This window comes from Myotis myotis, unplaced genomic scaffold, assembly GCF_014108235.1.
Source record: "Myotis myotis isolate mMyoMyo1 unplaced genomic scaffold, mMyoMyo1.p scaffold_m19_p_2, whole genome shotgun sequence".
NCBI classification, from domain to species: domain Eukaryota; kingdom Metazoa; phylum Chordata; class Mammalia; order Chiroptera; family Vespertilionidae; genus Myotis; species Myotis myotis.
The window spans coordinates 85,497,425-85,514,012 of record NW_023416324.1 but is presented as its reverse complement, the minus strand read 5'-3'; the positions used below and the strand labels follow the sequence as shown (position 1 = coordinate 85,514,012).

At 44.2% G+C, this 16,588-nt stretch overlaps 1 protein-coding gene across 1 annotated transcript in view; it reads left to right on the top strand.

Annotated features, from left to right (window-relative positions):
• Positions 1–15,320, top strand: part of LOC118675062 (N-acetyllactosaminide beta-1,6-N-acetylglucosaminyl-transferase-like) — a 28,302-nt gene extending 12,982 nt beyond the window's left edge. Inside the window, exon 2 of the mRNA XM_036347202.1 lies at positions 14,092–15,320. Within this exon, the coding sequence (XP_036203095.1) occupies positions 14,092–14,858 (767 nt within the window). The 3' untranslated portion in view covers positions 14,859–15,320. The remainder of the gene's footprint in view (positions 1–14,091) is intronic.
• The last annotated feature ends 1,268 nt before the right edge of the window (positions 15,321–16,588 follow it).

Genomic DNA, 16,588 nt, shown 5'->3' with positions numbered 1-16,588 from the left:
ATTGTACAGAAGGTGCTATTTCCACACCCTAGATGGCTCCAATACTGGCACTGTTGAGGAAGTCCTATAGCACAAGTGTTTTCTCAAGGAGGGAGCAGAAAGTCCCAACATGATATTTCATTTGATTAATTTACTTAAGCCTCACAGAAATCCACTGAGGGAGGTAGATGTAATCTCCAATTTGAAAATGAGGAAGCCAGGGTTCCACACAGTAGAACGACTTAATCTAGGTTTGCCTGCCCCCCAATTTATGATCAGCCTAATCTACCATGCTGCCTTTCAGAAGGTCCCAGGCTGAAGCAATGTATTTAATAAAAATACTACTCTTTGAATACATAGAAAATGTTTAAAGATCTTAATGAGTTTTCAACCTTTTACTTTAAACTAATTTCAAAATTACTATACTTATAAGTAGAGTATAAAGAGCTCTCCTATACCCTTCACCACATTTCCCAACCTATAACATTTTACCAGTATATTTCCTAACACCAGCAACAAAGATACTTTCTTGCATAACCACAGTACAATCATCAAGTGATACAGCATTTCTCTTTAATCCACACACCGTATTCCAGTAACACTGGTTGTACTGATAATGTCTTTCATAAAATTAGGGTCTCATTAAGGATCTCAAACTACACTTACTTGTCATATCTTTTTAGTCTCCTCTAATTTGGAACAATTTCTCAGTCTCTGTCTTTCAAGGTTTCATCATGTTTGAGGGTGCAGGTCTGATGTTTCCTCGTGATGAGATTCAAGTTATGCATTTTGGGCAAAGGTACCAGAGAAATAATGCTGTAGAAGCATGCCGTGCTGCTTTGTTCTTATCAAGGCATTATTAACTTTTGCCATTTCATTAAGATGGTGTTACAGAAAAACCGGACAAGAACCAAACAGCTCTCTGAGTGTTTGGAGTTACACTTTATTCACCGCGGCAGGCCTAGGGAAATGAATCCAAATTCTAAGCAAAGCTACAAGCAGAACTTCCCTTTTTTATTTATTTATTTATTTATTTATTTTTTAATTAAATCTTTATTGTTCAGATTATTACATTTGTTCCTCTTTTTTCCCCCCATAACTCCCCTCCTCCCAGTTCCCACCCCACCCTCCGCCCTCACTCCCCACCCACTGTCCTCATCCATAGGTGCACGATTTTTGTCCAGTCTCTTCCCGCATCTCCCACACCCCTTTCCCCCCCAAGAATAGTCAGTCCATTCCCTTTCTATGTCCCTGATTCTATTATAATCGACAGTTCATTCTGTTCATCAGATTATTTATTCACTTGATTCTTAGATTCACTTGTTGATAGATGCATATTTGTTGTTCATAATTTGTATCTTTACCTTTTTCTTCCTCTTTCTCTTCTTAAAGGATACCTTTCAGCATTTCATATAATCCTGGTTTGGTGGTGATGAACTCCTTTAGCTTTTCCTTATCTGTGAAGCTCTTTATCTGACCTTCAATTCTGAATGATAGCTTTGCTGGATAAAGTAATCTTGGTTGTAGGTTCTTGGTATTCATCACTTTGAATATTTCTTGCCACTCCCTTCTGGCCTGCAAAGTTTCTGTTGAGAAATCAGCTGACAGTCGTATGGGTATTCCCTTGTAGGTAACTGAGTTTCTTTCTCTTGCTGTTTTTAAGAGTCTCTCTTTATCTTTTGCTCTTGGCATTTTAATTATGATGTGTCTTGGTGTGGTCCTCTTTGGATTCCTTTTGTTTGGGGTTCGCTGCGCTTCTTGGACCTGTAAGTCCATTTCTTTCACCAGGTGGGGGAAGTTTTCTGTCATTATTTCTTCAAATAGGTTTTCAATATCTTGCTCTCTCTCATCTTCTGGCACCCCTATAATTCTGATGTTGGTACGCTTGAAGCTGTCCCAGAGGCTCCTTACACTATCCTCGCATTTTTGGATTCTTTTTTCATTTTGCTTTTCCGGTTGGGTGTTTTTTGCTTCCTCGCATTTCAAATCATTGACTTGATTCTTGCGCTCCTCTGGTCTGCTGTCGGGAGTCTGTATAATATTCGTTATTTCAGTCCGTGTATGCTTAATTTCTAGTTGGTTCCCCAATATAGCATCGAGGGTCTCATTAGTTTTCTTGTAGATCTCATTAAGTTTATCGGCGGCTTCTAAACAGTTCTTGAGAGACCTTAAAAGTGTGGTTCTGAACTCTATATCTTCCATTGACAATTTTGTCTTGTTTCTTTGTCTCCGAATTTTGTTATGCTTCCTTGGTGCACCCCCTAGTGGTCTTTGTTCGCAGTCTTATAATTAAACCTTGATTGTTGTAGCTAATACCAGGGAGGGTTTGACCTCCAGGCCAAGTGGCTATGAGAATCAGCTGTGTCAGCAGTGAGAGAACTTCTGTCCTCTAGGGAGGTGCTAATCTAGCCTTTGCCTGAGGCTATCCGGCAAATGCCTGTGCGCAGGGCTTGGGCGGGGCGGGTCGCACAGGATCAACAGGGTGGGCCGGAGAGAGCAGTTATGGCGGCTCTCAGTCCTGTCCCCAGGGGCTCTGCCTCTCTGAGTCCCAGCACCCACTGCAAAGCTCAGAGAGAAAGCTGCACTCGCTCTGACCGAAGCCAGACAGTCCCGCTTCTCCCGTTTGAGTCTGGGTCGCTAAAGACTCGCCCGGATCTGGAGATCAGAGTCTGCGACTCCCTCCCGATTGAAAACGCCAACCGCGCCCTCCGCTGCCAGCCCGCTCGTGCACTCCACACCTCAGAATTTGACTTCAGCACTGCGCCTCCTCTGAGTGTCCGTATGCGTTTCTCTTTCCTCCTAGTTGTAGGACTTCCACTCAGCCAGCATTCCTGTGGTTCTGGGTGATGTCCCTTCCGTCTTTTAGTTTCACTTTTGAAGTAGTTGTTCAAAGCAGCAAACTCCGGCGTTAACCTATGCCGCCATCTTGGTTCTCCCGGGAATTGGGCAGAACTTCCCTTTTTATGGAAGAGCCAGCCCTTTGTGCGCTTGCTGGCGGCAGCCTTAAACTGTACAGTTCTATCCAATTGAAAAATGCACCTGGCATGGCATTGGGTGTATCTAGTCTCTGGCCTACAAAGTCAGACAGCTAAGTTTATCTCCCCCATTATTCAAGCAGGCTAGAAAGCAAACTTATTTTTTCACAATAAGAGGCCATCCAAAGAATAGCAGAGAATTCCAAACAGTAGTTTTACAGAATAGGAGTTTTCCTTCACAATGGTACCTTGCAAATTTGTATTTTGTATTTACTACTAAGTAATTACTAAATATTTTGTAGGCAGACACTTTCAGACTATTTAGATATCCTGTCCTTCATCAACTGTTCACTCTCCAGTTCTACCATCCACGGATGGTTCTTGCCTGACCCAATCATTACCATGTGATTGCCAAATTGTGATTTTTTTTCTAACTCCATCCTTCTGTGATTATTAGTTGACATTCACCAATAAGGTAGGGCCTTCTCTTCTCCCCATGTGCTTACTTGCTTTGTTTGTTTATGTATTTATATTTATCCCTATGAATGTGGATTCCCATTTCTCAATGGATTATAATTCATTACTATTTATACTTATTTTGCTGCTCAAATGTCCCAGACCTGGCCTGTGGGGCCCCTTCAATGCTGACTTCTGTGTCTTTTTAATATGTCCCCATTATTCTTTGAGTACTTCCTTACGTTCTAGCACAAGGAGATATTCTGTTAATCTTGTACTTAACTTGCCCCTGTCGTGGAGTCAGCCATCTCCTTTAAGGAATTCTCATTCCATTTAGTAGAGAATAATATTTAGAAACTGAAGCCAGACAAAGAGTCCACTGCCTATCACTACCAGAGTCAACAAGAAGAGACACGGTTGAATCTTTGTTTATATTCAGAGGGCTGGTGATCCAAGAGAGCAGCAGGCATAATACCCTGAGAGAAACCGCTCTGACATCTCCACGCACGCCAGCCTTCATAGAGGGTCAGAGGTGGGAGAGGACCTAACACTACATGAGTTCCCAGGGTGTGCTTTCTATCATTGTCCTTGGGAAGATTAGCCCTCACACATTTCTTTCCCTTCAGGCATGTTTTGCTCTTGATCTACTTTCAAATGTATCTTCTGTCAAGGCCACTTATCTTTAGAACTCTGTCTTTCTTCTTACAACATGCGCTCCAGAGTTAACAAGATTCTATAAGAAAAACCTATAGTTAGTGCAGGGAATAGCTATTATCAACTGTGATTCTATTCTTAGTGCATAGTCCTTCCTATCAAAATGGAGATCTGGGCATTATTAATTCTATGACCATTCAGGGGTCAAAGCTAGAAAAAAAATGCATATATGTGTACACATCTGTATACACGATGACACACACTCAGACACGTGCATTCTCAAACACGTACTCCAGCTCACACATTGTCTCATCTCACACATTCACTCATGCATACCCATCTATATTTTAATTTTTTAAATGTATATTAAAAAACAAAATTTCACACTATCTCTAGTTATAATCCAACAACATGGGGTCTATGCTCTCCACTTCCTTCTCCAGCAGTGAGGAACCTGGCTCCCATTAACCTCAGTGCATTCACGTATTGTCTCAGTCCTCCCCATGGTGCTTGGCAATTTAAACTATTCTTATCCCCAGGACATGCAGATCTACCTCTCACCAGCTGTAGCCTTGGTCCCTGGGAAGAAAGAAGGGGCTCTGAATGAGTTCAAATACCTTTATAAATCTATTAGTATTAGGAGGCAGTTAAGTATATGTGTATAAATTCAAAGTTCTGCTTTAATGCTACCTGAGTTCATGACCTTAGGTAATAAAGTCTTGCTTGCTTATCTGTAAAATGAGGGTAATACTTGCATTTATTACTTTAGGGTTGTCGTGAGCATTAAATAGTAATCGAAATGAAATGTTGACCAAATACCCAGCACTTGATAAGTATTACCTCAATGTTATCTTTCATTATTGTATCAGTCGGTAAAAAGGAAAATGGGGGGGCTTGCAACCTAGTTCAGTATCTGGTTAAAACTTAGTCTTGCCCTAGCCCAGCCGTGGGCAAACTACGGCCCTCGGGCCGGATCCGGCCCGTTTGAAATGAATAAAACTATTGAAAAAAAAGACCGTACCCTTTTATGTAATGATGTTTACTTTGAATTTATATTAGTTCACACAAACACTCCATCCATGCTTTTGTTCCGGCCCTCCGGTCCAGTTTAAGAACCCATTGTGGCCCTAACCAGTTTGGCTCAGCGGATAGAGCGTCAGCCTGCGGACTCAAGGGTCCCAGGTTCGATTCCGGTCAAGGGCATGTACCTTGGTTGCGGGCACATCCCCAGTGGGGAGTGTGCAGGAGGCAGCTGATCGATGTTTCTCTCTCATCGATGTTTCTAACTCTCTATCCCTCTCCCTTCCTCTCTGTAAAAAATCAATAAAATATATTTAAAAAAAAAAAAAAACATTGTGGCCCTCGAGTCAAAAAGTTTGCCCACCCCTGCTAGCCGGTTTGGGTCAGTGGATAGAGTGTTGGCTTACAGACTGATGAGTCGCAGGTTTGATTCCAGTCAGGGCCACATGGGTTTCGGGCTCAACCCCCTGTGGGGGTGTGCAGGAGGCAGCCGATCAATGATTCTCTCTCATCATTGATGTTTCTATCCCTCTTCCTCTCTGAAATCAATAAAGGTATATTAAAAAAAAACCAAAAAACTAGTCTTACTTCCCCACTCTGACTGACTTGGGCGGAGCTGCAGAGCCTAACCCCAGGGCCCTCCACAGCTAACTCAGGCTGAGCTGTGGGGACCCTCAGGGACCCACCACAGGAGGAGGTATATAGGTCAAAGCCTCCCCACAAGTTCAGTTCAGGCTTTGGATCCGGAATTCCCCTGGACTAGCAGATCTGCGAAAGAGGGTTAAACTTTCCTCCCTCAGAGTGCTGGCTGATGGTTCTCCCATGCATGCATTCTGCCACAGCATTAGGACCCCAGCAAGAAAACAGACAGCATGCTCAAATTAGGCTAATCAAGAGAGACTTAGAAAAAGCACTGTGGACAGAGCCAGGCCTTCTGGAACCCAGTTTTGCATGGGCCAAGGTGTCCCCTGGATCAGGCCCTCTGCTTGTGACTGGTTCCAGGGGTGGGCAAACTTTTTGACTCGAGGGCCACAATGGGTTCTTAAACTGGACCGGAGGGCCGGAACAAAAGCATGGATGGAGTGTTTGTGTGAACTAATATAAATTCAAAGTAAACATCATTACATAAAAGGGTACAGTCTTTTTTCCCCCAATAGTTTTATTCGTTTCAAATGGCCCGCGGGCCGTAGTTTGCCCACGGCTGGGTTAGACCATGCAGAAATGTGATCACCTGAAGAGGGAGCTGGGGAGATGGAATTTGGAAGTCAATTCTAGTAATAGCTGGAAGGAAAAGATTTGTCCACATGGTTTTCTGAACAATAAAGAAAATATGTCGGCAGGAATGGAAAAGAAATGTCCCAGTGCTTCAGGCTTAGGTGTCTTTTCAACACAAGTCTATTGATTGAATGTGAGAGAAAGAAACGGAGTGCTGGAAAACGAATGCATGTGTCTTACTGAACGTGAGCAGCTCTCCTTATTTCTCATGTTTTCTCCGGGAAGCGGATCTGGGTGCTGTGGCCTAGACATTTCTGGGCACAGGATGGCACAGTGACTGAGAGCAAAATGCTCAGGAGCAGAGCTGCTCACATTCAAGTCCTGGGCCAGCCCTTCTCAGTGACCCTGGGCAGGAAGGGTCCCTGGGAGAGCAGTGACCTTCTGAGTCTGTTTCCTCACTGGGCAAGTGGGGGTGATAACTCCTAATGCCAGCTGTCAGCTTTGTCATTCATACTTCCTGGTACCCTGTTGTAACATACATTCTGTTTGTCAGAGCAGGGCCTGTTCCATCCTTATCTGCTCTAGATGACAAGTCCCTTAACAGTTGGCACTCAGTTCTGTGTTGATGAGCACAAAGGGTTTTGAATTAGTTTTTAAAAAATATATTTTATTGATTTCAGAGAGGAAGGAAGAGGGAAAGAGAGATAGAAACATCCATGATGAGAGAGAATCATTGATCGGCTTCCTCCTGTATGCCCCACACTGGGGATCGAGCCCACAACCTGGGCATGTGCCCTTGACTGGAATTGAAGCAGGACCCTTCAGTCTGTAGGCCGGCACTCTATCCACTCGGCCAAACTGGCTAGGGCTGTATTTTTAACAAACCTTTCTGGTGATGAAATGTTAAACAGAAGTTTGCAAACTTTTTTGGGGGTGGGGTGGGGGGGAGGTAATCCTCACCCAAGGATATTTTTTCCATTGATTTTTAGAGCAAGTGGAAGGGAGGGGGAGAGACAAAGAGAGAGAAACATTGATGTGAGAGAGACACATCGATAAGTTGCCTCCTGCACACACCCGGACTGGGGCCAGGTATCAAGCCTACTCTCAACCAGAATTGAACTCATGAGCCTTCAGTCCTTGGGCTGGCACTTTAACCACTGAGCAAATTGGTCAGGGCAATCTAAACTATTCTTGTCCCCAAGCCATAGACACCCCTAGTTTGGCTGAATAATTTTAAAAACCAATGTTTTGGTAAAACAATAGAGTCAGTTATTCTGCTAGGGTTAAGCTATTAACTTCCACATGTAAATTTAATGGTAAGTTTCATCTTGAAATGATAATTGGCTGTGACTTATTTTGGGTAATTTATTTTTCATTTTCTAATGCCCTAAATTTCAGGTTCTTCATATTTCTAATTGCTACATTTATGCTGCCAGAAAATTGTCGCCTATCTATGCGTGCTTTGAATGTGCCTATTTGAATCTGTGCACTGTTTTTTGCAAGTATTTGCTTAGCTTTCTTAGCAACCAGGAAGTGTTTCCATGATACCGTTGTTACATCAAACTCAGATGCAGGTCACTTCAGCTCATAGTACCATGATATGATCTAGCATGACCACCTTCCGGACCTGCCACCTAGGCCTTTACAATTCTGTATATTCAACTCCTTCCCCTTCTCTAAGATGAGAATTTGAAATAATGTTTTGGGGTTTGTGATCTAGACAACAACTCCTTCTGTTGCTAATTAGATGAATGGTATAGAAAGTAAAAATGATTCGTTCCCAGGAGAAGGAGGGTTTTCCCCAGTGACCCCCACTGGAGGGCACTCAGTTACGGGAGAATTATCATTTCAGTTAAAGGTGTGCTTGGAAATGTCTCCTTCCTTCTCCTCTTCAACATCACGGTCATCATTATTTTAAAAAAAGAAGAAAAGAAGGCTCCATCTACAAACCATCGGGCTACACAGAACAGAATTGCTCACGTGGCTGTCCTTTCTGGTGAATTATTCTTAGTTCAAGGGAGAAAATTAATCCTGATATTTTATAATTAAGCATGACTCGCAGAGTCACTTGACGTGCTATAATCACAAAGCAAACCACACAGAAATGGTTTTTCAAGGAACAACCATCAGTGAGCCCAAGAATTGATACAATCTCACCTCACTTACCTAACCTTTCTGCAAATATTACTTAACCTCTCAATGCTACTTCAACAAACTTTGTCAGAGCCAGTCCTTCAAGTGACCTTTTTGCTGTTATTTAACATTATAAATCTAGTGATTCTGCTCAAGCCTGTGTTCCCTCCATTTCTTTCCCAACTAAAGAATAGCAGTTAATTGAGAATGGAAAAACAAGTCCCAGAACAATTATGAAAGAATAATGAAGTTTGAATTAGTACATGCAATTAAACAAAGGTAAGATGCACAAGAAGGTGCGAATAGAGGTCAGTGCTCATGTGTGTTTATAGTTAGGTCTCTGTAGGCGAAACCTGAAAGGGAAGAGATGAAAAAACCTACAGGTACAGTAAAACTATACTTCCGCATAACTAGAAATTGACTTAAAGAAAAAAAATCACGGAGGCCTTAGCCCATGATATTCTAATATATAAATTGAAAGCTTATGTAAACATGGGTTTCAACACTCCTTTTCTTTGTAGTTGAAAATTGCACTTTCCAATGCCCAGATGATTCTGGACCCATTCAACACGCGTTGAACACAGGCCCCGTCGAGTTGCGGGGCTGTAATAGGAACAGGAGGCCCAAGTCTGGCACTCCCGGAGCTCACCCTCACCCTGCCTGGCACTTTGAGATGATGGCTTACTGACTTGAATGGTTTTCTCTGGTGCCATGTGAATTGAGAAGCTCTGATTCAACAGTTCTTCCCAGGAAGGTTCTCTATTTTGCTTTCCTTTTCTGTGTTTTTGCTCTCTTATGATTTCTCCAAATGAACCGCCTCCTGCACGCTCTGCGTGTCTGAATCTAACCAGCGAAGCCCTTTCTAATCAGTCAAGCTCCATTTCTAACCATCTTTGTCCTCTGACCTCCCATGACATTTAGTAGATAACTTCGGGTTTGGAACTTACCCATAGTCTTTCCTGTTTTGCTGGTTATATTTTCTGTTGTATGTATTTTGAGGCCTACAGGACAGGGGCCATACTCACACTTGAATTCCATCACTGTGCTTAATGAACTCACCTCACACATACCGTTACATAGCTCACATAAGCTGGAAGGCACTGCAGAGAACATCCTATTTAAGGCGAAGCAAACAGGATCTAAGGTCACATAACCAGTGAAAGGTGGATAGTGACTTGCACCAGTCCCTGTGAGTATTATTGTGGGAGTTAGTGGACAACCCTTTCTTTTCTTTCTTTTTTTTTTTTAAAATATATTTTATTGATTTTTTTACAGAGAGGAAGGGAGAGAGATAGAGAGCTAGAAACATCGATGAAAGAGAAACATCGATCAGCTGCCTCCTGCACATCTCCCACTGGGGGTGTGCCCGCAACCCAGGTACATGCCCTTGACCGGAATCGAACCTGGGACCCCTCAGTCCGCAGGCCGATGCTCCATCCACTGAGCCAAACCGGTTTCGGCTACAACCCTTTCTTGACACACAAGAAGAAACACATTTTTCATGGTTTCCTCCAGAAATTTGATTAAAAGTTGTGTGTTTTTGGTCATTTAATCTATCTGGTTAGCCTGTTCAGAGTTATTGTTTGTCAAAATAAGAGATACCAGTTGCTCTGTTCCCTATTCTGATTGAGGCTCTTTTACCCAGGGGCACCTGGAACCAAGGGCGCTGTGGACTCCATTCATTCATTCATTCATTCATTCATTTACCCAACACATATAAATGGGTAAATAAATAGTATAAATATGGTAATGTACCATATTTCAAAGTTGAGGGGTTGGAAATATAAGTCTAGACTTTCCTCTAATTACCAATCATGAATTCCATAATGTCCCTGGGACTTTAAATCTTTCCCCTATCTTCGTTTATTTAAGAAAAACCTCAACCAGTATGCAGTATCTGATGTTCTGTGAATATCTACAGGCCTAAAAGCCTTGTTAGAGCCTTGGAATTGTTTCTAGGACACACTATTAATTAAGGAGTAGGTAGCACCTTTACCTCACAGTTTCAGAGGCTTTACTTACATCTAATATTTTCATTATTATTAATGTGTGCATTATACATATATATGGGCTGCCGTGTACTTTCCCACCATGGTTTCTTTTGCTCCTGTTCCTCCTCCACTTGGCACATGTTTCTGGGGAGCAGCCCTTCACCCAAAGTCTTTGCTGGTGCTCCTTTGGCAGCAGGATGAAATCCAAGTTCTCAGCACAACACAAGGTCTTCCACCACCGCCTGACTCTTCCCTCACAGGCCTGACAGCCTGGCTGGCAGCACACTAGCCGTGCAGCTCCCCCACCTCCTCCTCTAGGGCTCGCAGCACCAGGCACGTGCTCCCCTGCCCCTTCACACACAAGCCTGGAGGGCCCAGTGTCTGCTCCCCTGCCCCTTCACACACAAGCCTGGAGGGGCCCAATGTTGGAGGACTCTCTATCTCGCCTCCCCTTTGATTATCTCTTTATTTCACTGGGATCTGAGTCTCCCATCATTTCAAAGGAAGGACACCCTCTTCATTTTGGAACCGTGTTCTAGATAGTATCACAACTGGAAAAAGGTCTTTAAAGTGCACAAAAAGTAAAGACTTCTAAATGGAATGAAGAGTAGCCCTGGAGGGGTGGAGGAGAGGGGCGGTTAAACATGTCTAGCCAGAATAATTAGCTAGTCCAGGAATAGGTGCTTACAGAGCAGGGAAAGGTGCGGTTGTCAGGGCTGTGAGAGTCAACCCTGTGCTTGCCTGCAGCCAAAGGCAGGTTGGGAGGCCGAGTCGCTCAGTCTCAGTAGCAAAAAAATTACATAGGGTGTATTTCAGACAAGCAGACCAGATGCCTATGAGGAAGGAAAGGTAATGTCCTTGCTCTTTGCAGCAACAGGTTTTTAAAAAGTTCTCCCATAGGGATTTCTTAAGAACAGAACCTGAGGGTGGGGAAAGTTGGCCCAAGGACAGCTGAAAGGGCAGAGAGGAAAAACAGGTATATTTTCAGCACACAAACAATGCATTTGAAGTAATGGACTGAATACAAAAGTTCTTAATTTGCCCAGTGTCTACATTTCTTACTATAGAAACATTGTTGATGCCTGTGTATATTTGAAACCCTGTATTATTGGCCAGTTAGAAATAATCATGTAAACAGCCCCGTTGGCCTAATTAACTTATGTATCTGTATACTGAGCACTTGGTCAAATTGCAAATATATATTTTTCTCTTCTGTTAATACTCACCGGAGGATATTTTGCCATTGACTTTTAGAGAGAGTAGAAGGGAGAGGGGGAGAGACAGAGAGAGACAGAGACAGAGAGAGACACATCAATTGGTTGCCTCCTGCACATGCCCGGACTGGGGCTGGGGGATCAAGCCAGCAACTGAGGTGTGCCCTTGACTGGCATAGAACCCGGGACCCTTCAGTCCGCAGGCCAACACTCTAACCATTGAGCCAAAGTGACTAGGGCAAACTATAAATATTTTTAACATTCATTCTAAGTCAACAGGCTTTGCCAAACCAGATACTGAAATTACTCTCTGTTGTTTTGAAATAGAACATACAATAACCTAATATTTAAAGGAATTATTTAGAAAAAGAGAAGCTTGGGATTGCATTTTCTGTTATCCTGAACTTTCAGTTGTTCTCTTGGCTTTACTCCTTAGAAACACTATGGATGAGATTGATCTGCTTTACCCACATAATGGCTGCATTTTCTTTTTCCACTTTGCCTACAAATCCAATGGTGGAGGCTATGTGGAGTGTATTTATGATAGGTCTTAAAGAAGGAGGAGAGGAGAGGCAGAGAGGAAAGAATGTCCAAGCTGGGAGAATGCGCAATGGGAGCAATGACAGTGAGAAGAAGGAAACAGAGGTGTGCTCAGGGAGCCCTGTGCCCTTCAGTGGGGGTGGGTGCTGACTGAAAGCAGGCAACCCCCACACCTGTATTGTTCTAGTTCTTTGATAGCAGGGCAGAGACTTGTCAAAAGGAAGGAGAGAGTGTGCATTAAAGGACAGGATTTCTTCATGGGGTGGAGTGGGGCTCAGTCTCCATTGTGAGACTAGGGTGGAGGCACTGAGGCATTTAGTTCAGATAAACAATGAGGAGCAATGGGAAGGCATTTAGTAGTTGAACTGGTGCTTCAGAGTAATTTTAAGTAAAATATATGAATCTACATTTAAAAAGCACTGGTGCAAAAGGGAACGGTGGAAGAAAAGAACCTTTTTCAGTGGTTCTCAACCTTCTGTCCCTTTAAATACAGTTCCTCATGTTGTGATCCAACCATAAAATTATTTTCGTTGCTACTTCATAACTGTAATGTTGCTACTGTTATGAATCTTAATGTAAATATCGGATATGCACGATGGTCCTAGGCGACCCCTGTGAAAGGGTCGTTCGACTACCAAAGGGGTCGCTACCCACAGGTTGAGAACCGCTGTAAGTGGAAGAGCTTGGTACTCCTTAGCCAAAACACTATTATTTGCAAATAGGGAAACCAACATTCATCTCCTAGGACTAGGTGGTTGAGCAGCTTAACCGGCAGGAACAGTGTCTGATGATGCTCTTCGGGTGGTTAAAACCCGAATAGCCCCAAGGTTCCCTAATCTGAGCTGTTACTTGTGGCCAGGATTCAAGTAAAGCTTTAAGGTCTCATCTAAATCAGGGTGTGAAGCTCGAAACTTGTTCCTGTGACCCCGACATTCTGTGACAGGCCCCACAGTGGATGCTGGAAGGGGGAGAAGAGGCGCTGTCACCTGATCTCAAAGTCACAGGGCCAGGATCCTTGCCGTTCAGATCCCCCAGGACTGGAGCTGAACACGGCAGGGCGGGGCAGGAAAGCTTTATGGAGGAGCCAGGAGGGATGAGCTTTATTTTCCTTGTCACCTCAGTTACCTGTTTTCATTGAAGCAGCATGGTTGAGAGTGGAGGCTACGTTATACCCCGTGGATCACACTGGGAGAGCTGAGCGACCAGGGTATGTATGGATCACTGCCCCGAGCAGCAAGAGGGGTGAGTGCCGCAGCCAGTCGGATGACTAGCAGGAAACGCCTGCCTGCCAGAACACATCATTTCAACTTTGGCTTTCACTGTGCTAATTCCCTGAATGGCAATAACAAGGGGCGGGGAGAGGAGAGGCAGGGGAATGGGAAATGAAAGAAAAGAGATCTGAGAAACTAAATCTGCAGGGGAAAGCAGTTAGCAGAGTTTTAGTGAAACAGCTCGCAGATGCAAGCCCGGAAGCAGAGGGAGGGAGCAAGGCTGGGCTTAAGAACCTGCTGCTGGGATTTAGACAAAGGCGTTTTGAGAGAGGCAGAGAACCAGGCGGGATCAGTTGCTAATGTCAGCATGGGGACGGAGCCTGCAGCTGGACTCCCGGCATGAAACTGAATACATTCCCAGCGTCTCCTTCAGGGTAGAAATGGCTGGAGCATGTACCAAAATAAGAACTCAGAGGAAAAAGTAAGTTTGGGAAAAGACTTACAGATTTCCACCGTCTTTGAAATCTTGCTCTTCTGTGAGGCATGTCTTCATCGATGCGTTACCTTTTTATAGTTTCTGTCTCTTGTGTCATAATTTTTATCGTGTTCTATGTGTTCATATTTGGGGGAGAGCAAGGCTTCCAGAGGCTGAATAATTCAGACACTCTGATGCTGACTCAAGTTTGCGCATCCTTTATCAAAGGCAAAACACCTTTCCTGTGGCGAGACAAACTGATGATCTATCAGAAGTCTTCTTGCAGAGAATACCTGACCCAGAGCCACTACATCACGGCCCCGTTATCCAAAGAAGAGGCTGGGTTCCCTTTGGCATACATAATGGTCATCCATCACAATTTTGATACCTTTGTAAGGCTCTTCAGAGCTGTTTACATGCCCCAAAATGTCTACTGCGTCCATGTGGACGAAAAGGCAGCAGCTGAATTTAAAGATGCGGTGGAGCGATTGCTGAGCTGCTTCCCGAATGCCTTTCTGGCCTCCAAGATGGAGCCGGTTGTCTATGGTGGGATCTCCAGGCTCCAGGCGGACCTGAACTGCATCAAAGACCTGGTGGCCTCCGAGGTCCCGTGGAAGTACGCCATCAACACCTGTGGGCAAGACTTCCCCCTGAAAACCAACAAGGAAATAGTTCAGTATCTGAAAGGATTTAAAGGGAAAAACATTACCCCGGGGGTGCTGCCTCCGGCTCATGCTATTGGACGGACTAAATATGTCCACCGAGAGCATCTGGGCAAAGAGCTTTCCTATGTGATAAGAACCGCAGCTCTGAAGCCGCCCCCTCCCCATAACCTCACCATTTACTTCGGCTCTGCCTATGTTGCTCTGTCAAGAGAATTTTCCAACTTTGTTCTCCGTGACCCACGGGCTGTTGATCTGCTCCAGTGGTCCAAGGACACTTTCAGTCCTGATGAGCATTTCTGGGTGACGCTCAATAGGATTCCAGGTATGTGAGCTCCGTATTTGGCATGATGGTGATGCCACCCTTGAAAGGGCTTCTCGAGAGCCGGTTCTTTTCATTTGAGTAGAAGATGAAAACTAAAACACACAGTTCTCACCCTAACCATTTCTAAAAGCAGAATGATGTTTTTTTATGTGATAATACAATATTGTAGCACAGCCAAATAATACTTTTCAATGGTGTTGCTTTGCAGTTCATCATGTTCTCTTGCAATTATCATCCTACGAAGTCTTTACCACAATAGATATTGTTGTTCTCAATCCCCACTAGAGTTCTTTCTCCCAAATTTGTCAAACTTGCTCTAATCTCAGGGCCTTTTTCTCGCCCATTCTCCTGCCTACCCCTCCACAGGCACAGGCTCCTTCTTGTCAGCCAGATGTCCTCTGAGCTGACCACCCCACCCTGTCTTTCCTTCAAAGAGTTTATCACCCTCTGGAGTTGTCATATTTACTTATTTGCATGGGTTTCTTCTTGGCCTCCTCTGCATTAGCTCCATGAAGTCAGGCCATTTTCTATCTTATTAACTCCTGTGTCCTCAATGTTTAGAGCTCAAAGTAAATGCTCAATAAATATATATTAGGTGAGTGAGTGAGTGAATGAATGAATGAATGAAAGGCAAAGTATAAGGCTTTACTATGGTACCACAGCTGTTTCCCAGTAAACTGAGAAATATATGGACTCATGCCTGTACCAAATCATAGGTGTAGACTTACAAAAAAAAATACATATATATATATATATATATATATATACACACACACACACACACACACTCACAACCCTATCTAATAAAGAGGGAATATGCAAATTGACCGCCACACCATCACAAGATGGCTGCACCCACAGCGGAGGCCAAGTTCCTGTAATGAGCCTTAACGAGCAATCAGCAGGGACCTGAGGCTGCGTGGCGCTGGGCCAAGGCAGGGGGCCTAAGGCTGCGCCCCCCCCCCGCCCCCACCCAGTGGGGCTTGACAGCGGACCTGAGGCTGCGCCTCCCACCAGGTGGGGCTTGATGGGAGCCCTGAGGCTGCACCCCCTGCCTGACGGGGCTTGATGGGGATCCCTGACTGTGCCCCCGCCTGGCAGGGCTTGACAGGGGACCTCAAGGTGCACCCCCTCCCCAGCCCAGGCTGGAAGACCTCAGGCTGTGTTCCCTGCCCAGCAGGGCTTGACGGGGCACCTCAGGCCATGCCACCTGCCTGGCGGGGCTTGACAAGGGTGGGGCCGGCCGGGTCTGGATCTCGCCCAATGAGGGTGGGGTCGGCTGGGTCTGGGTCTCATGTGATTTTGAGGCACCACGGGTGGGCAGGGACTTGACTTTGGGTCACGTGGTGCGCCCCAGACTCTGAGAGGAGGAAGATTTTCATATACATTTTACTAATTTTCTTTCATCTCTGACACTTCTATTATAGAGAAAGGGCAAATAGCAATATTAAAATATTTCCTCTAATCCCCTTTTAATGTGCATGAATTTCATGCACTGGGCCACTCGTATGTATATATATTTGTGGGGTGTTTTTTTTTTTTTTTTTTACTTCAGATAAATAATGAGGCTCTAGGAGAAGTTCTTTTTTTTTTCATCAAAAATATTCCTACTTTTACTAATCGAGTAGATCAACTATTTTTAAAACTATAAAAAACACAATAGGATTTCTCCTGAAGGAAACAGCATGTTTTGAACTCAATGAAAAATACAAAATGGATCTCTGATGAACTCGACAGC